At 36.8% G+C, this 22,486-nt stretch overlaps 1 protein-coding gene across 1 annotated transcript in view; it reads left to right on the forward strand.

Moving 5' to 3' along the window:
- The first annotated feature begins 850 nt into the window (after positions 1-850).
- Positions 851-22,486, forward strand: part of LOC127442160 (phospholipid phosphatase 2-like) — a 41,590-nt gene continuing 19,954 nt past the window's right edge. The window contains exon 1 of the mRNA XM_051700002.1: positions 851-1,189. Coding sequence (XP_051555962.1) covers positions 1,126-1,189 — 64 coding nt within the window. The 5' untranslated portion in view covers positions 851-1,125. The remainder of the gene's footprint in view (positions 1,190-22,486) is intronic.

Genomic DNA, 22,486 nt, shown 5'->3' on the forward strand with positions numbered 1-22,486 from the left:
CATTTTGGCTGTGTTAATGTCAACGGCAAAATTTTTGCCAAAGGAGTGTATTTTTGGGGGGAATTTTGATATTTCAACCTCAGTTCCTATAATACATCTATGATACACTCAGGACCTTCAATAAAAAATGTCCCCACTGAAACCCATTAAAACTACAATATTTGATCCCAGTGTCATTAAAGCATGAATTCTATGATATTATGCTTTCATTCCGGAGCCCTGGCTTCAAAATTTTAAATTTAAATATTTTCCACCATATGGCACCTCATGCTTTTCTCATGTTTAGCCTATGGAGCAAATACATGCTTTTTTCCTATTTTATGTTTGCTGCATTAGAACACTGCAGGCCAATTAAATAAATGATGCAGCTAAAATTGTGTGGGTGTGTTGATATGGATGTCAGAGTGTGTTTTGTATGTGTGTATTGAGAAGTGTGTGTGTGCGTGTGTAAAAAACAACAGTGGCATTATGTAAACAAACTGGCATTTAAAGGGTTAAAATCCTGAAAATGAATAAATATTTGGTAGTTATGATCAGGACTGATGTTGGTTAAAAAATAACTAATTGAAAGTGGAAAATAATATTAATGTATCATATTATTATGGCACTTTTTTGACGCAGACATTTTTGTCCTCTAAGGACCTCTGAGTAACTTTTTTTAATTGACGCACAAGGGTTAAATATGGCGTTACTCTGAATATAAAGTTTATATGCACTTCCTAGATTATCATAATTTGGATCTGAAAGAGTTAAACTTAAATCACATTCAACTCGAGTGTGTGTGTAAAGAGAGAGGACATCGTTGACGTCATTTTGTGGGGAGTGTACCTCAGTATACGAGTCAGTTCACTACTAATGTTCGTGCTTCCCGCTGCAGTGTTTAGTTTTCACGCGTCTCATTAACTCGCGGGAAACCGGCGCTGTCAGAGAGTCCGTGGCGCGAAATGATCTGAGCGCAGCACCCGTAAAAAAAAAAAAAAAACAGAGCAAGGACTTGTTTCACTATCAGTGCACCTTTACCACAGGTAACACAGGACATCCGGAAGAACAAGCAGATCAGGTTACACTCCAGCCGAGATTTTACACGAGCCACTACAATCTGCCATAAACTTCCAGATTACAGCCATGACAGAGCTGAAGAAGAACAAGCTATTTATTGTGCTGATGGATATCCTTTGTGTGCTCGTGGGTAAGTGGGTTTTTCTTTTCTTTTCATGTGCATGTCTATTATGATCTGAACAGAAAGGTTGTGAAATCCAGTGTTCACCCAAGTTCGCCTGCACCCTATGATTGATGTGTCTTCCCGTAGGATAGAAACGTAACCAAAGATTATATAATTCGATTTTTTTAAAGTCCAGAGTTTGTCTTTATGTCTTATTCTTCTTTACCCTACTCTTCAAAGGTAAAGGTTGAGTAATGTAACTGCTTTATGCCTAAAGTGTTACATTCATTTGTCTTATGAAACAGTTCTTCCAAGTTCATTGTCATCAAAGTGATAATTACTGTATTATATGCTACTAACACAAATACCATGGGTTTACCATTATATTTTGGACAAGATTGCATGGTAATACCATTTCTTTTATGGAAATGTACCATGTTAATACCATGTTTTTATGCATATATACCATGGTAATACCACGTTTTATGTATATGAACCATAGCTAAACCATGTTTTATATATATGTATCGTGATAATACCATGTTTTAATGGATATGTACCATAGTAATACTGTTTTGTGGATATGCACCATGGTAATACCATGTTTTATGGATATTTACCATGGTAATACTAAGTTTTATGGATATGTACCATGTTAATACCATGTTTTTGTGGAAGTGTACCATGGTAATACCATGTTTAATGGATATGTACAATGGTAATACCATGTTTTATAGATATGTACCATGGTAATACTATGTTTTTTATGTATATCTCCCATAGTAATACCGTGTTTTATGGATATGCAACATAGTAATACTATGTTTTTTCTAGATATGTACCATGGTAATACCATGTTGTATGGATAAATAACATAGTAATACCATGTTTTATGGATATGTAACATAGTAATACCATGTTTTATTGATATGAACCATGGTGATACCATATTTTATGGATAAAAAAACATAGTAATACCATGTTTTATTGATATGAACCATGGTGATACCATATTTTATGGATAAAAAAACATAGTAATACCATGTTTTATTGATATGAACCATGGTGATACCATATTTTATGGATAAAAAAACATAGTAATACCATGTTTCATGGATATGTACCATGGTAATACCATATTTTTCTGGATATGTACCATGGTAATACTATGTTTTATGGATGTGTACCATGGTAATACTATGTTTTATGGATATGTACCATGGTAATACCATATTTTTCTGGATATGTACCATAGTAATACCATGTTTTAATGGATATGTGTCATGGTAATACCATGTTTTTATGATATGTACAATGGAAATACCATGTATTTATGGTTATGTACTATGGTAATACCATGGTATTCTCTGAAGTACTCTAGCAGTCAAAAGTTTAGATACAGAATAATTACTTTATTCCATACATTTGATTTTAGTAAAGTCATCAAAACTATTAAATAAATTAGCATATGTAAATGATTTTGTGACCAAACATGTTCAACAAATCAAAACTCTCATATTTTAACTTCTTCAGAGTCGCCACTCTTTGTGTCAATTACAGCTCTGCACACTCTGCACATTCTCTCAACCAACTTCTAAGCATTTTAAACAGCACTGAAATAGCTCCCATGTATACTTGACACATGTTAGCTGCTTTTCCTTCAACATCAGGTCCAATTTAATCATTAATATTTGTCTACACTAATTTCAAACATTTAATAAAGAGCTTTAGATAATAAAAAAAAATTAAGATCATGCAAAACACATGAAGTATAGTTTGTCCAAACTTTTGACTGGTAGTGTATCTTGTAAATAGTACTATGGTACACAACTGTGATAATTATTCATTACTATGGTATGTCAAAGTACCTTGATTTTATCATCTTATTTCATTCATTGAACCAAAGTACTTTTAATATGTTCTTTTTTCCCAAACATATCTTTAATTCGCAGTTTCGTGGTGAATCAGTCTCCATATTCCAAAATATGGGGGTTCTGATCTTTATTTCACCAATAATTAATTAGTTATACCTGTAATGTAACACTGGTGAAATGAACTGTGAAGGAATTATCTTGCGCGCTCAGCTGTATCACAGGCCAACAGATCTACAGAAGAGCATATGACTCAGCAGGGTAACAATGGAGACCTTATAGAGTCTTAATGGTATTGAATATAATTACAGTGAGCACAAAAATGTTCTTCTGCTTCCTTTACCACTTTTGTTATACTTCAGTTCATCTGTGTAGTCTGATGAAATTAAATGTTTACACCTGTCCAAATGACTCAGCATAGTGTGAATCACATTTGTAAATCACTTCTTTACTTGGTTAACTTAGTGGGAGTCAAACTGACATCTGAGAAGTGTTCATTATCTGCTGCTGACACAGCAAACTTTGTAACTAAATTATTCTACTAGTGGCAGGGTTGGTGTCGGCTAATGTTGAGATTCACCTTTGAGCAAGTTGGTTTGGTTCATGGCTTCGAACTCTTTTTTTAAATAGTTTTTTAAATCCCTATGGAGAAAATGAATTGGTAAATACAGAACAAAGGTCACTTTTGCGCTGTATATTGCATATTTTTACCCATCTCATTAGAGTTCAAGTGCTAATGTTCCATTATGATCCACTGCCTTCTAAATACCTACTAAAACAGCCTCTCTTTGGTAGGTTCCTCTTATGGAACATAACAATTGAAGGCTGTTTCATGATGGGGAGTTTGGCACTAGGGCTGTCAAGCTTCAATAATGTCAAAAAAGCACCATACAATAAATGTACCATTAAAACATATGACACATTAGCTATACGATAGCCATAAGTTGTTATTCGCTGAACATCTTGCCCTTCAATGCCGCTCACAAACCTCATTCAATTCAAATATGATGCATCAAGGCAGGTTTGACATCAATGAGCACGTTTACATGCACATAAATACACTGATTACTCCCAAAAATCAGCTTATTTAAAACATCTGACAAAGCAAGAAATCCGTGTTTACAAGAGATAATAAATGAAATAATCACGTTATTCTCTGTTTTTGATGACAAGAAGAGACATGCGCTCAACCCGTGCGCACATTGGATAAGCTGGTGTGAACACCGGTAAAGATCTTTACATACCACGCAAAATCGGCATAATGGGCAAAAATCTACCCATGTCAACCGGTTTATTCTTACGCCGTTTATGACCTCACACCGATAAAGGAACGGCATTTATTACGTTTATATGACCACATGCGTTGTCGGCTTATTAGGCATAATTGGTCCAAGAACGTGCATGTAAATGCGCTCGGTGAGTGTGTTAACATACATGATCTTACGATCGATTATGCTTAATAAGCCGACAACATGTCATGTAACACCTTAATCGGTTTTCCTTTATCAGGGTATGCTCATAAATGGTTTAAGCAAAAAAACCGAATGGCACGTGTAGATTTTTGCCCATTACCCTGATTTCACACTGCATGTAAACATCTTTGCCAGCATACCTACCGGCTTGTCCATTGTTCACAAGTGTTGTGTGCATGACTGTTTATATTTTGACATCAAAAGCGGAGAATAACCTGATGGTTTCAAGTCTCATGCAAACACAATTTTCTATCATTGTTTTTATATATATATATATATATATATATATATATGCTGACGTTTGATAGTTGTATTGCTGTGCATATAAATGCACTCAATGACATAACATGAGTGCACCAATGACATTTACACCATTATATCAAACCTGGCATTATGTGTTCCTATGTGCAAAAAGAGCACTTTAGACATCCTGCAATATATTTTCTTTTGTGTTTAATGTAAGAAAGAAAGTCATTTTGTGGGTTGCTGTAAATGTTGACAGACTTATTATTTGTGGCTGAACTATCCCTTTGAAGAAGCTTCAAACAATACAAAAATCTAGGCAGCAGTGATTAACCGTGGGAATTAGATTTCCTGGCACAGTGGGTGTGGCCTGCAGGTGGAGCCCACCTGTGTCATTCAGAGTCATTAGTGAGCACTAACAGGAAAGACATCTCAAACACAGTGGGCCAAAATAATTGTTTCCATCCTTGCATTTGTCTGCGCATTCTTGCTGCTTTATGAATGTGTTGCGACACAGCATGTCAAGGCATGCACAAGAATCAGGTCTGTGCAATTACAGCTTCATGAACGTCACTGTTGATGGCATTATATGCTGTTCTCTGCTGTCAGAAAAGTTCTGCACTGAAATGATTCTTGTTTACGTGTTTGACCAGATAAAAGGTGAAATTTGTTATTCAGACCGTTGGCGGGCAAAACGGATAGAATTTGTGTTCAGAGTGGAACTATGTTTATGTACTGAGTGAGAAGAGACTTTCTCTCAACAGTTGGTTGAGTCTTTTTGATTCCGTTAAGTAGGGGTGGGCGATGTGACCAAAATCCTGTATGACAATATGAGTAATTTTATATCACGATAACGATATATATCACAAAATAGTTACAAAAATCAATACAATTGTATTATATATTAAGCCATGTCGCAATGTGTCATTTTGAGTAATCCAGTCAGTTAATTAAATACTTTATAAATGAAAACTTCTTCATCTTATATAATTTTCTCTTTATTTTGAACTTTACAAACATAGTCAATGTAAAAAAAATAAATGCCACATGCACCAATTTTCTTCTTTTTCTTGTTATTATTATATTATTATTATGAATATTGTTATTATGATTATTGTTATAACTTTCCTCAAGAAACTTAACATCTTCTCAAAGCAATGCAAAAAATAAAATAACATATAAATAAAAAAAATTATGCATAAATAAAACTCTTAAAAAAAATATAAAATATCTGAAGGAAAATATGGCTGGTTTGTTTCCTGCTATCAAATATCATTTGAATAGAATTTTAGAAAGGGTTTTGATGTGTATTTTAAAAACCCACCACCATACTTCACCGTTGGGATGATGTTTTTATTTTAATATGCTGTACCCTTTTTACCCCATATGTAGTGCTGCGTGTTCTTCCCAAACAATTCAACCTTAGTTTCATCAGTCCACAAAACATTTTCACAGTAGCATTTTGGAGTGTCAGTGTGGTCTTCGTCAATCTTCAGGTGCGCAGCAATGTTTTCTGTTGGAAATCAGTGGCTTCCTTCGTGGTGTCCTGCCATGGACACCATGCCTGTTTAATGTTTTCTGTGTAGTAGGTTCATGAACAGAGATGTTAACCAGTTCCTATGATTCCTTCAAGTCTTTGGCTGTCACTCATTGAGCATTCTGCAGTGTGCCCTTTGAGTCATCTTGGCTGGACGGCCAATTCTAGGGAGAGTAGCCACTAAATCATCTCCAATTATAGACAGTTTGTATAACTGTGGACAGATGAATATCTAGCACTTCGAGATAACTTTGTAACCCTATCCAGCTTTATGCAAAGCAACAATTCTTGATCGTAGGTCTTCTGAGATCTCTTTTTTGTGAGGCATGGTCCACGTCAGCAGACGCTTCTTGGGAATAGCAAACTCAAAATGTTTGAGTGCTTTTTATAAGTCAAAGAAGCTCTAACCCACACCTCCAAACTCATTTTATTAATTGGATGCAAGGTTTGCCAACTCCTGACTCTAATTTGCTTTTGTTGACATCATTAGCCTAGGGGTTCACATACTTTTTCCAACCTAAACTGTACAATAACTTGTGTTTTATTAGTTAAAACAGATTGTTTTTGTTCATTATTGTAGCTTAGATGAAGATCAGACCAGATTTTAAGACAAATTTACACATACTTTTTCTTGCCACTGTAGTACAGTCAATAGGAACGCATATTTTACTAACTCTGCACCCTTACCCAAACCCATCCTTAAACCTAACTGTCAGTAGAGTGTAAATGCCATTTTTGAGTGAAAATGCAACCGAATTGTGCTCACCATTGTTTATGTAAATGTGATTACTTCCTGGTTCCCATTGGACCAGAACCCATATCTCGGAGGTTGCTCATGCAACATGCTATCAGTAGTGCTAGAGGGAAATGGGTTCATGTTTAAATTGATGCAAAAATTTCTGATGGGTGATTGTGATTAATTTAGCTTATTGAGGTTGATTTCAGGACACATGAACTTTCGGAAGCAAGATGCCGATTTGGCTAGTAGGCGTTACTTAATAGTGGGCTGTACAACTGGCCATAACTTTGAAAAACTGATCACAAATGGTATATATTGCAGGTTAAGATAAGATAAGATGTCATCCTAATTTGACAAGGAATCAGTTTTCTTACTGCTTAAAATTCCTTTCTGGAGAGAAAAGTGTTTTTACATAAATTGCATCAGTGTTTAATGCATAATATCATGAACGAGATTAACGATCTATCAATGCATGAACTAAACATTGGCCACAACTGCTGAGAAATGTATACATGTAAACATGTTTCCATGTATAATTTTTTTAAACAGTATATACAGTATATGTGTATGTGGTTACAGACAAATCATATACAATGGTAAAATTGCTCGCAGTAACATGAACTTTTCCGTCTTGCCTACATTCGACTACAGTATCTCACAGGAGACGGATCACATGAGCTCTCCTATGATGTATCAGCACTTTCAGAAATTCATGTTAGTGTTTGACTTATAAAATCACACTCCGGATGCAGACAGTCTCTGCTGTTTTGTCTTTCCTTTTCCTGTGTCACATGATTCCCACCAACAGAATTTATCAGAAACATTCCAGCTATTTAAAGTACGCCTCTGATGTATACAATTTCCAAACATCACAAGCATCATCTGAGAACGTTAATTGAGGGATTTCCTCAAATCATCTGGACTTTGGAGTTTCATGAAAAGAAAATGTCATTGTTTAGAACATTTTCTTCTAAAACTACCCCACTGAAAAGACCAGCATTGCATCATAAACATGTTGTTTTTTGGGTCCTGGTCCCCAGCAAGGGATGCTGGTGTGCTGGTGATGCTACCAGATTTGTATCTATCTTAACCAGCTTCATAAGAAAGACTATGCTGGTCAACCATCTTAACCAGCTAGGTTTTGCTGGGGAAAAGCATGGCTATGCTGGTCCACCAGCTTGATCAGCACCAAACCAGCATAAACCAGCCTAGACCTTGGTTAAGCTGGTCTTTATAGCAGAGTATCCATTTAATATTTGATTTAGATTGGCTTGGATGGTTGTCTTGTGAAACACTCAGGCTCTATCTGATTTGGTGTGGGACTGCCTGGCCAGATACAGCATCTTCAGAAAACAGGCCATTAAACTGATTAAACCCAAATGCTCTGATTCACAGATAATCTGTTGCGCTATAGTGCTCGAAGGCTTGGCGGTCTTTAATTGTTATCAGATGCTTTACCTCCCTAAATCTGTTAATTGACACTTTTTAAGTACGATTTTTGTCATATCCTTCACAACTGCCCATATTCTATCAGTACAGGCTGAGGTTCATTTACATGCTAAACAAATGATGCTTGTGTAAGTTTATGAACACATGAAGTGTACAGTATGTAACACCATGCCTAGATTGCAAAACTAGATTTCTTCCATTTAAATCAATAAAGCTTTCACTTAAAGCAAGCAACGTAAATGGCTAAAATAATGTAACATACTGGGTGCTTTCTAGTTTTGTTGCATCATTTGCTTGCAGCATAGACACAGACTTCATTACAATTGGCATACTGTCTGTAGCCTATTATATATGGTACATAAGGAATTGTGCATCCTATTTCATAGTGTGTTGTAAAATGGCAATGCAATCTGCTACATCAGATTTTAAATATATGAACATCAAAGTTCAATGTGTGTGTAATTTTTATGTGTAGCACTGTGGTTTTGACACTTCAGCTTTTAGGACTACTAAATTTTAAGGTTAGCTTAGCTATATGCTAACGCTTGCATGCTAACAATGCTAATACTGCCGTTCTGTCTTACTACATGCTCAAAAAGATGTACAGTACTTTCCCATAACCAGTGAAATATAAAAGTTTAGTGTGTAGTGTACTGCAAAAAAATCACATTCTTTAAGGAATGTTCCGTGTTTCAGCGTTTGTGGCATAATGCTAATACCACAAAATATTATTTTGACTTGTCTGTTGTTTATTAAAAAAAAAGCACAGTAACAGTAAGGTACTTATAGTGGAATGATAGCCACAAGTTTGTTAGCATGCAAGTGTTAGCATCTAGCTATGCTAACCTTAAAATTTAGTGGTCCTAAAAGCTGAAGTGTCAGAATCACAGCACTTTTAGGTAAAATCAACCTAAGGAATTTAAAAAAAATTAACATAAAACATTTTTTTTTACACACAACACCTTGAACTTTGAGGTTCATATATTTAAAATCTACTGTAGCTGCTATCGTATGAGTATCTTGTTTTTGAGTAAAATATCGTAACATCCTTAAAACAAGATAAATTTACCTGAGAAGCAAAATTGCTACAGTTATTAAGGCTTGTTTTCAAATAATCTTTCTTGAATATACTGTAAGTGTAATTTGTCTTTTTGCATTGGCTGATTTTTTCACTAGTTTATACTTACAAACATTTTTACTTACTGTTTATATATTTTTTTACTAGAAACATTAAAGATTAAAGCTGAAGTATGTAACTTTTTCAGTTAAGATGCTGTACTTTCTCCTATACCAGTTTAATATGCAGTGACAACTATAAGTATGCCATTCATAGGTGTAAACACTGTTTCTCTGTGGCACTATGAAAATTCCTGTTTGTTTTGAGCGAATCATTTAGACCCGCCCCAACAACGTTACTTACGGTGTGAGTTGGTGGAGCGGCAATCTGATTGTTTGATCAACAGCAGATGAGGGGCGTATTTATAAAGCTGTTTTGAAAACATTGTTTATATTTTTGCAGTTCCATTCGGTGGTGCAGAAATTGCATTCTTCGGCTTTAAGTATGTAATTTCTGCACCAGTGGTTCCACCAAACGGAATTGCTCGTTTCCCAAAAACTCCCAGTATCTTCACATTAAGAATCTGATTTTTTGGGCCTGGGTAGCTCAGCGAGTAAAGACGCTGACTACCACCCCTGGAGTTTGCGAGTTCGAATCCAGCCAGATTTCCTAAGCAACCAAATTGGCCCAGTTGCTAGGGAGGGTAGAGTCACATGGGGTAACCTCCTCGTGGTCACTATAATGTGGTTTGCTCTCAGTGGGGCGCGTGGTGAGTTGTGCGTGGATGCTGCGGTGGATGGCGTGAAGCCTCCACACGTGCTATGTCTCTGCGGTAACATGCCCAACAAGTCATGTGATAAAATGTGTGGGCTGACGGTCTCAGACACGGAGGCAACTGAGATTTGTCCTCTGCCACCCAGATTGTGGTGAGTCACTACGCCACCACGAGGACTTAGACTGCATTGGGAATTGGGCATTCCAAATTGGGGAGAAAAAGTGGAGAAAAAAAAACAAACAAAAAAAGAATCTGATTTTTTCATTGTAAACGTGATTCAGCATGCAGTTTGTGAATTGGGGCTGAGAAATAGAAAAGCTTGTGTTGGGTTTAGTAGAGCACTGGATTAATCACATAATCAGGTCTGTCTTCACTGTATTGAACACTCAGAATGCGTTAAACAAAACCACAGACCCAAGCATGCACCACTGGAGCGATGAGTAGAGCAAAAGTGGTGTGGGTGGTGTGAGAGAGATAAGAAAATCATTTTAAATTGAGAAGGAAAGAAGGCAGGAAAGATAATGTAAGAAAAGAAAGATAAAGGACGTGGAGCGATTCTGGAAATCAGAAGAGTGTGGGGAGGGTCTCTTGTGTAGATTAGATGTGTCAACCAGTTCTGAGCACATACCACAGAGTATTGCTCACTCACACACACACAATTTCACTCTTATACACACCCACGCACTGCATCAAGACCCGAAAGGGAACAGTTGATTTTAACAGTTTAGGAACTATCACATAACACTCTGTTCCAAAAACCTTGTGAGCTGCCTATGCAGCCAGCATTTTAGGGCATCAGAGGAGTGCTCCCAACATGAAGGATGTTCCAAATGGAACTTCTAAGGCCACATCCAGACTTATACATTTTCTAAAGTAACCTACTAGAGAGCGTTTTCAAAAGTCTCCATTTTCGATTGAAGAAAATGACGTTCCAGTGTGGATGACACTAACAAGTGAAAACGTATTCTAAAGGCCAAAATATACTTCAGTTGTCCACGCAAAATTCGTCATCAGCACAGCCGTGTGGCCTGACCACACGCCACACAGATTCTCTTGGCCCGCGGACGCGGCCCTCATCTGTGCGCACCATTGGCACATGTGCCGGCCATTGACTGTACTAAAAGTGTACTAAAAGAGTGCGTCGAATGTGTTCGCATTCGCTCGTGGTCAGAAAAGTATACTTTGGAAGGCAATGCAGTCGGCCGTGTGTGATCAGATCCGGAATGCGGAAAAACGAAGTATACCCAGGCCTTAAGGCAGCATCACATGTAATAAAAGTGTATGTTTATCGCTTACTTTGTATATCTCCCTGGGTGCCGACATGTTTGTATGACGTCACACACCTGCAGCTCAGCAAAATCTAAGTTGCTTAGATGTCTTGCCGCTGCAGTCATGTTACAAAGTTCCGAGCTCTATCTGTGCTTTGCGGGCATGTTCTACTGCTGTGCTACATTGATACAATGCTTGATGCAGGTATCAGCATAATGTCTCCCACCATCTGTTTATCCGATGGTCAATGCATGTGACATTAGCAGCGTTTGCGTGAATTTACTTGCTTCTCATGAACTACGGTTTATTCAAAGGGTCATATTACGCATTACAAATTTTGCATGAATGTGTTATTAACGCATTTACTTTGACAGCATTAATATAAGTAGTTTAAGGGTGAAGTGAGACCGACTTGGTTGTGACATTTATAGTGCGTCATTGTAGTGGGCAGTCGCTCCTTGGCTCGTTTCGCGGGCTTTGTTGGCCGCGGTTCTCTGATTGGTGGATCTTTCTTTAGGATGATTTGTAATGTAGCTGTTTACCTGGAATTCTGCTATTAAGCAGGATTTTTAAACAATGAAGTTGAAATAATGCAGATTGATGGCATGAATGGAAGCATGTACCATCGATTAACAACCTCGGAGCTCACTGTAGGTCTGTTTTTAAAGGTTTATAAGTTATCGTTGAAAATCAGTTTGTCTATGGGAAAGAATTTATGGGATTTTTACTTCTGGAACTAGACTGTTGAACTCTATTGTTGGTCAAGTCTCCCTTGCGCTTTACGTAAGGAACATGTGGACGCACAGAGTTGCAGCCTATGAAGAGTGTTCCAAATCAGGCCACGCCCACACTAATCTGTTTCCATTTAAAAACTCTTTTTTGTTACCTAACATCATTGTCTTTCAAAGTATGTTTTTGAAAGTTTCAGTTTTATGTGGAGGAAAATGGCGTTCTAGTAGGGCTGTACAATTAATCGACAAATAATTGAGATTACAATTACAGCGCAATTAAAGGTGCTGTAAGCAATTTTTCTCATGGAAAAGATATGAATGAAATAAGTGTTGTGAGATATCTCACCGGTCTCTGTGACAGCACTAGACTCTTTCTGTCTGTCAGTCATTTTGCACGTTCTCATAGTATTGTAGCTGCAGCGAATTATTGAGGCTTAATGCCATTTTTATGTCATGTTGCTCATAACAGTTGTCAGCTGAGGGCGCTATTTTGCTGCTGTTGTTTTTGACAACCGTTTCTGCTCGATGTCGTTTTCAATAACCTAATTTGATATCTTTGGAGTGCGGGGTTTTGGAAAGAGGGAGCATGGCTAATCCAACATCAGCTTGTGGAAATTCTAGAACGGTTAAATAATCGTGAAAAGTATGAATTATACGATGCCATAAGAAAACCTTTTGAAGTTCCACAAAAACTTTTAACTCTCAAGTTCTTCAGAAAACCAACTCCAGAACTCAATACAGTAAAAAACGATTCTTGATATGAAGAAGGTTCTTTGAACCTAACACACTACAAAGAACCATCAGCTACACATCCAGAACAAGCTGAGAACTGTGTTCCAGAATTGGTTGCTGTTTTATACATTAGTAAATCAAGACACTGCCTGAACAGTCCACTTCACATTGACTCTTTAGCAGCATGAAAAACAAAATCGTTCACATTTTTAGTAAATTCAAAGTCATCAACGGACATATATTTCATGGGTAACAATGTTCAACTGCAGCAAAAAAGATAAATAAATTGATAAAAAAATAGAAAATTTTGAAGCAACGGCAGTAGACCTAGGGAATTGCCTCCAAAAACCCTTTTTTGTTTTCAGATTGGAACTGGCCTGTTTCCTTCCTGCTAAACATCAACAGCTGCAAAACAGCCCAAATCTGTCCAGTGCCACTATAAGAAGTGTGTTGTTTAGTGACCCCTTTTAAATTGATGAGTGTAATGTTTTGATCAGCATTTAAGGATTATTCCAATGTGTCAGCATGATGGAAATCACACTGTTTTACCCTCTTAACATGTCAGTTCCTGACAAGTTCATTAAAAAGTCTTGAATATGTTCACAGTTTCTCAAAACTGGGAACTTAAAAGAACAATAGGTTAGAAAACATCACTTTACAAAACCTAAAGCTGTTAACTCTTCAAATGCATCTCATTTGATTTCATTCAACCGATGTGACTGTTAAAGATGAAAATTCTGTTCCCTCATGTTGTTCCAAACCTGTATGACTATATTTCTTCTGTGGAACACAAAAGGAGATGTTAAACAAAATTTTAGCCTCGGTCACCATTCACTTTCTTTGCATCTTTTCCCATACGAAAACAAAAAAAAAAGTAAATGATGACTGATGCTAACATTCTGCCAAATAAGACAGAGAGTCATACGGTTTTGGAACAACCTTAGGTTGAGTAAATGACGACAGAATTGTAATTTTAAGGTAAACTATCAAACTACAAAATTAAAATATGAACATTACTTAATCCTAATCAGTAATCACAAGTTACACACTGTTATCGTATTACTTTATAATCAGGCTTGTGGTTCTGTCCTGTTTTCAAAATAAAAAATGCAAATAAAAATTCACATTTTGCATAAATTGGCATTTAGTAACTCGCATATAACAGCAGAGAAAAGTTCAGATGCATTCCATAGAAGACACTATTATGACAAGGCAGCAAAATATAATGAGAGGGTTAACCTCAGCAATGTTTCTGCTTATATTTTGAATGTTGTAAGGTCATTGTCTTCTAAGTGTCCTTGAAGAGTGTCTGTTATGAGATTGACTTGCTGTAAGTATTTGTGATAGTGACATTGATGCATTTGCTCGTTAACCAACAATTTCTTCAACTGGCCCAAAGCTCTCCCATACTGGCGTCAGGCCATCATTATTGTTGAATTGGCCATATTGCTTGGGTTAAAAAAATGAATGACCCAGTGAGTGAACTGCATGTTCCCTTTCTCTCTTTCTTTTTCTATAATTTCCTCTGACTTAGTATGTGCATTCCTTTAAAACTATCTCCTTTTTTCTTACTTTTGTCCTTCATTGGAAAAAGGAAGTCCTTTGTTGTTTTACTAAGTCTCAAATCACTTGGGTCTGTAAGGCTGTGCATTTACAGTTTTGCAATTGACAATAGACAGAGGACATACTCCCTTTTAGACATGTTCATAAACTGCTTCATACTGGAATACAGCCACATGCCACTTTTTTGTGGAACATTATAACCCCTTTTAAAACCCCTAACTGTACTAAGGAATATTCCTACCATTGGAGCAATTCATGCTTGAAGTATCACCTGTTTTCAGCTAAATTTCTACAGTATAGGCAACGCACAGCTGTGCAGAGAACAAACCACACTCAGGATTGACAAGATGAGAACACGTTCTTGCATTCAAACAACTGGATGGAGCGCGATTCCAAATGTAGGGATTTCGAGACGTGTTTTTCTAAGTTTCAAAGTACTTTTAAGTTGACACAGCAACCTAAAAACGCAGTAATCGATAGACAGCCCTTGTAAAAATATAGGCTAGTTGTTATTAGTACGTTGTTCATCTGTGGCATTTTTCAAGCCTTTGAAATCGAAACACTTTTGTGATCAAGGACAGTGTTTTCCAACTTTTTTTTGCCATAAGTACCCCCACAGCACCAGTAAGTATTCCTTCATCAACACAAAACCAAAGTATAAATATCATTTAATTTTCTCATTAATATTAAATATTATTATTGATAATAATCAATTATACAGTATTTTTGGTATATTTTAGTTATATTGTCAAATTGGCTTCTTGCCTAATGTAATAATAACTGTTAATTATACGGGGGGTGGGGGCTGGGTAGCTCAGTGTGTAAAGATGCTGACTACCACCCCTGGAGTCACGAGTTCGAATCCAGGGCATGCTGAGTGACTCCAGCCAGGTCTCCTAAGCAACCAAATTGGCCCGGTTGCTAGGGAGGGTAGAGTCACATGGGGTAACCTACTCGTGGTCGCTATAATGTGGTTCACGCTCTCAGTGGGGCACGTGGTGAGTTGTGCGTGGATGCCGCGGAGAATAGCGTGAAGCCTCCACACGTGCTATGTCTCCGCGGTAACGCGCTCAACAAGCCACGTGATAAGATGCGTGGATTGACGGTGTCAGACGCGGAGGCAACTGAGATTCGTCCTCTGCCGCCCGGATTAAGGTGAGTCACTACGCCACCACGAGGACCTAGAGCACATTGGGAATTGGGCATTCCAAATTGGGGAGAAAAAATAAATAAATAAATAAATATTATACAGGGAGGGGACCTTCTAACTTGGTACATTAGTTTTTCATCATTTTGGTCACATTTTAGCTTTTTAAAAATGTACAAATTCCATGTATTCCATCAATAAATATGATGTCTTGAAATTGTGGATTTATATTGCATACATATGTTTTATTACATATGTATTTTATTACATACGATTAATTGGAAAATCGATATTTTTACCCATCCCTAATTTTCTTATTTTTATTTTAAGCCATATACAGTATGTGAATTTGTTTGGTTCAACATAACAAAATCCAATTCTTTTCGCATACCCTCTGGAACCTGCTTGCGTACCCCCTGAGGTATGCGGACACCCGGTTGGGAATCAGTAATCTATAGGATAACAGTGGATGTGAATTCTGACATCTTCTGTTTTGACGTAGATGCCGTACAATATGCTCTCAACAGCTGCGGTCAAACTTTGGAGTTCTGTGTGAAAATAACACAGATTCTGATCCAGAGAGAAATCTAGATTTCACAAGCACACAACAAGCTCATAACTCGAGTGTTTTTGATTCACAACAGTCAGAATTAAAATCTGCCTTGATGGCAAAGTCCGAGCTGCTTTTCCAAGAAATTTCCGGGGGGAAGAATCATTGCACAAGATTTGATTCAATCCATTGCTTGAGTTCATATGTGAGAATGTTTGACATAAAGACTTGCCAAAATGATGAATCTCCCAAGGTGCACTGTAAAAAAAATCCTGTTAAATTTACGGTAAAAAACTGGCAGCTGTGGTTGTCAGAAATTCACTGCAAAAAATATGGGAACCGCGATTCAGGCTTTATGGGATGTAATTTTGATGCCTGTATATTTTACGGTGCATTGGCGTTTATATTATTAAATGAAATATATACGTAATACTTTAACCTTCTGAAACTGTAAAAATCTGCTTTTCACTTTATAATGTGTTGTTACCAGGGGCGGATTGGCCATCGGGAGAACCGGGACTTTTCCCGAAGGTCCAGCCACGAAACGTGGCCAAATGGGCCACGATAAACTGAAATGGGCCGCCGCCGCGTTATGCAGAACGGGCCACAAAACAGCGCCGCGATATGTCGAAGTGGGCAGTGATATGCAGAAAAAGACAGCCCTTTTAGAGGTTTTAGAGGGGTTTTGGGCACTTGTCAGTTTAGCGAGTCTGGGAGATCTGTTTAAGACCAGCTTAAACCACTGTAATTCAGCAGGGAAATTAATGTAATTTGTTTAATCAAGCAAATTAGAAGCTGACGCAGGAGTCCCTCATGTTTTTTTTCTCTAGTCAGTGTTCATTTGCTTTTGCAATGTTCTGCAAAATTTTTATTGTCACTGCCTCAGCCAAAATTCCTGTTTAAATGTTGTCATATCACTTTCTCTTTTTCATTTGTTTGGCTCGTCCTCTTTTTTCCATCTTTGTAAAACCTGGACTTCATCTTGGCTGTATGCTGCAATATTCTCAAAGTGATTTTCTATAAAGAAATTGGGGTGAAAGAAAACATGCAGTTTTTCTATTGAATTTGAGACCTGGGCAGCCATCTCTTCAGGGAATCTTATTGGCTGTTGTTAAACACTGATACTATTGTAATCTTCTGTGTATTTTGGCAGTGGTGGGTTTGCGAAGCCCAATAACAAGTATAATTTCAAATTTCTCTGGCCATGGGAAATGTAGAGCTGAGTCAAAGGCCACGAGAATAGCAAACTGTGTCCAATTGTGAATTCTTGGCTGTTTATTTTATCCAGATTCATCTAGTTTGAAACTTGATAGCCAGATGACATTGCAACCAGGCTCGGGAGACAATAGCGCTTCTTATTCTGCGAGTTCGAATCCATGCAAGCACAAAGACAAACGATACTTTGGCACAGCTCCCGATAACTCGGCACTGCAATAACTTCAAGCTATGCCTTCCATGCAGTTGTTAAACTAGAAGTCCAAAGCTATGTGTGAGTCCTGCTCTTTGGGGGGAATTTGAGCTGTCGAAATTGCTTTGATTACTGGAGTGGGATGTTTGTTTTTAAACTCTCTGTGGATGGTTTTCTTCACTGAAGTGGCATTTAGTGTAATTTACTTGATGGCGTGCGTGAGAGTATTTTGATCTTGGAGATTGATGGAAGGTTTTTCATTTAGAGACTGTTGAATTAACAAACAAGAGTTTTTAGGACAGACACATACTCTACTCAATACGCAAATGCAGATGCTAATGCTCGGCCAACGCATTGCAAGTGCGAGGTCTTGTTGTACATATTTAACATGCGTTCTTGCCTTAATGTGGTTGTAACAAACCTCATTACAGATAGGAGCGATAGAGTTAACTTCCATTGTCTGTGCCATTAAACTGCATGTATCATTATTCAGGTAGCTAGCTATAAACATGTCGACAGTTTGACTAATTTGCTCTCTGCAAACTAGGGATGTGGGTCCAATACTATTCTCATGTACTTGTACTCGTGCTTGTAAAAATGTCAAAAACCGATACCATCTGACATACGAAATTTAAACCACGTTATGTCCTAGTGTGATCATTAAACCGCAAAGGCTGCGATTGAGAAGTTAAATATTTTCTTTTCATGTGCTGGGCCCTTCAAAGTAAATAGGTCTTGTTTTAAAATGTTTGAATGTAAACGTGAAGCCAGCTGCTCATAACAAGGAGCTCTAAAACACGCATTGTGAGCATTGAGCAGATGACAGCTAGCAGAGCGCTAACTCACTATGTAGCGTGCAGCACATACAGACTACATATTTACAGTACTTAATAAAATACTATCCTTTTGCGGTTTAATAATCACGCTTGGTCACATAGTGACCTGCTTTTCCATAGGTGAGAAGCTACCGTCAAAAACGAACAGAAACGGAAAGGGCTTCACTCAAAATAAAAGTTTCCGCCAAAATAAAAGCTCCATTTAAATGGAAAAAAGTACTACAGAAATACATCACTACTGTATAGTTATGTAATATTCACTGTAATAATACTACTACTACTACTACTAATAATAAATCAACAGTAATTGTATTATATTTAAGCAATATCTCACATCTGTGATGCTCTCTGTTAAGCAGAACTTTATTTGACAAAATAACTCCCAATGTTGTATTTTGGAACCGAAATGGAAGTTTCTCATACTCTCGTACTCATACTCTTTCTACAACAAATGGTATCGGGACATCCCTACTTCAAACTGCTGCTCTTCCTTGACAGTGGTTGAACATGGACTATAGAAGAATACAGATTACTGTAATGGCTAGGGATGCATCGACCAGTATCGGTATTGGCTCCAATACTGAAGTTTTTTAGATGTATCGGGTAACTGTCTGACGAGACAGATCCAAATCTGATACAGTGTGTTAGCCGTTACTTTCAAAGCTCCATACATGACAAAAAGATCTATAAAACCACCATTAATGTACTCCAAGTCACTTAAAGCCATAAGATAGCTTTGTAAATTGCAAGTCTGCATTTAATTTAAAATATATATATATATTATTATTATTTATTACGTTGTGATTGATTTCGGAATGCAACAATGTGTAAAATCGAGCATTCGTTGATAGAAGTATCTGCATTCGTGTGCATGCATACAGTATGTTTCATGCTTTATGAATGACACTAAGATACATTTCTGAATGTAACAATGCATAAAATCGGCATTTGTAAATAGAAATGTCTGCATTCATTAACTTGCATAGAATATGTTTTGCGTGAATTATATGAATTACACTCTGATACATTTCAGAATGCAACAACACATAAAATCGAGCATTTGTAGCTAAAAGTGTTTGCATTCAGTATTCACATACTTGCATAGTGTGGTTCATGCCTTATAAATTATGCTCTGGTACATTTTGGAAGCGGAACTCAACAACGTTTAAAATCGAGCATTCGTAGCAAGAAGTGTGCTCATTCATGAATTTGCATACAGTATATATTTAGAGTTTTTTTCGAGCCTTAGTTTCAGTCTTTGAGATCTGCAGCAGTGCTTATAGAATCCTTTCATTCTTTCATTAGTTTTCCATGTGGGAGTTTAGCCTTTTGTCCACTAACACAAGCAATCAACTCTCTCATGAGACTGGCCTCTTTTCATGCGATGGGAATGGATATGTTCAGTTGCCTCACATTTCTCTGTGTTCGCCAAAAGAAAATTAAAACAGATGTATGTCCTAAGTCAGTGGATAATCGAAAACATCAAGCTTACACTTACTGTAAATGATGATGTACAACAGAATCATAACAAGATGTCCTTACTAAAACGACGTAGGAGGTGTGTTGCATTTTGTGTCAGTTATACTTTAGCTGTAGACTGGAACATTGTGATATATCCAAGTAGGACATGTTTCTGGAACATTCCTATTAAACAATCGCAGGCCTAATCCTAAACTAATTAATTGTTGATCCAAGTAATTTTCAACCCTAACCTTAACCTTAAAATCTGATATCTGAACCTAAAAGCAGCTTTAAAAACTTTAGCACATCATAACCTTATTTACACTTGTAGTCAGTTTTACTCTGGATAATTAGAAGTGTGTGTGATTGTTTTCAGGATCTTCACCTGTGTCAGTCACTGACAATATTTGAGCACGACTCGTGGGCTTATGTCAATTTGTCTAGTTTAACAACTAAAGAGGCAAGTCTGGACTGCAGTGTCAATATTTGACCAACACATTCAGGCAAAGAATGTTCCTGAAAGTTTCACAGGAGCAAAATTCCCTCACAGACAAGTTGAGGAAACACAAGAAATTAGAACGCCCGTCAGGTTCATGTTCATTTCGGGTTACATTAAATGCATAAAAAACAAAAACTGAAGTGAAGCACCTGTTTATTCCCCCTTCCACCCCACTGAGCTCTTACCGTAAGTAGTGAGACAGGCCCCCATCTTCTATGAGACAGACATTCCCTGATGGTATAATGATACTACTGTTACATGTATGTCATCATTTGGTCTGTTTGTACATACTGTTTATGTTTATGACCTCATGGTTGTGGTATGTTCTGTCAAATATATTATAGCCCCATGCTGGACATATAGAATTATTAAACTCTGTGAAAGTGTAGAGAAAGAGAAATAGCCTCTCTGCTTAATTGTACAGTACAGTGATGGAATACCATGGTACTTGGATATATACCATGGTACTGAATGATTACCATATTCAAGTACCATTTTTATGGTACTTCAAGATTCTTAAAAAAATACCATGGTACTAGCATGGTACCAAAAACCAAGCAGTATCAAACTTTGTTTGAATTTAATAACTGAAAATAGAGGCACAACTAACATTTTCCAGTAGCATGGCAGTACTATAGTTGTTTTAGGAGTTTTTCCAGAAACAAGCAGTTTGTTTTGAGTCATCTCTCAATAGTGTTCCTGGAAATTGCTGTGACGTTTTACACATTCTTTGTATGTAACAAAATATTTAGTTACATTTATTTATGGCTGGTTTTGACTCATAGAAATTGAAATAATTAATTATTATTTGTAATATACTTCCAAATTCCAAATAAAAATATTGTCATTTAGAGCATTTATTTGCAAAAAATGACAAAAAAGATGCCGTGTTTTCAGACCTCGAATAATGCAAAGAAAACAAGTTCATATTCATTTATAAACAACACAATACTAATATTTTAACTTAGGAAGAGTTCAGAAATCAATATTTGGTGGAATAATCCTGATTTTCAATCACTGCTTTCATGCGTCTTGGCATGCGCTCTACCAGTCTTTCATATCTTTTTTGTTATTTTGACCAGTTGTCATTTTCTGCAAATAAAGGCTCTAAATGACATTATTTTTATTTGGAATTTGGGAGAAATATTGTTAGTACTTTATAGAATAATACAAAAAATTTCATTTTACACATATCTATAAATACTCAAGCACATACCTATAAATAGTAAATCCAGAGAAACTGATAATTTTTTTCCAGAACTGTGTGTATATATATATATATATATATATATATATATATATATATAATGAACCAATCATGTGGCAGCAGTCCAATGCATAAAATCATGCAGATAAGGGTCAGGAGCTTCAGTTAATGTTCACATCAACCATCAGAATGGGGGAAAAATGGGATCTCAGTGATCATTTGGTGCCAGATGGGCTGGTTTGAGTATTTCTGTAACAGATTTTGGTGCAGACAGAAAGGCTACGATAACTCGGATAACCGCTCTGTACAACTGTAGTGAGTAGAATAGCACAACACGTCGAACCTTGAGGCGAACAGGCTACAACAGCAGAAGACCACATCAGGCACTTTATTAGGACCATAGTGTATTTATTGTGTAACTACTTGTTGTTCGGCAAAATTCTCAAAAAATTCACATTTGCTGCTTCTGACGCTGAGGTACGGCTAGGTTTAGGGGTAGGGTTGTGTTAGGGTTAGGTTTAGGGTTAGCAGTAAGGTTAACAGCTTAACTACAGATGTAATTAAATGCAGGTACTTTAAATGTAGGTACAATGCAACAACATATATGTACATAATAAGTACATAAATGCTTAAGTACATAGTAGTTAAAGACACCTAATATAAAGTTGGTCTATAATTTTTTATAATACATTTTATAAATGTGAATGTTTTAGTGATAAATTTAAATGTTTTAGGACCATTATGATTTTTTGCATTGTGACATTATTATTATTATTAT

This window comes from Myxocyprinus asiaticus, chromosome 6, assembly GCF_019703515.2.
Source record: "Myxocyprinus asiaticus isolate MX2 ecotype Aquarium Trade chromosome 6, UBuf_Myxa_2, whole genome shotgun sequence".
Classification (NCBI taxonomy): domain Eukaryota; kingdom Metazoa; phylum Chordata; class Actinopteri; order Cypriniformes; family Catostomidae; genus Myxocyprinus; species Myxocyprinus asiaticus.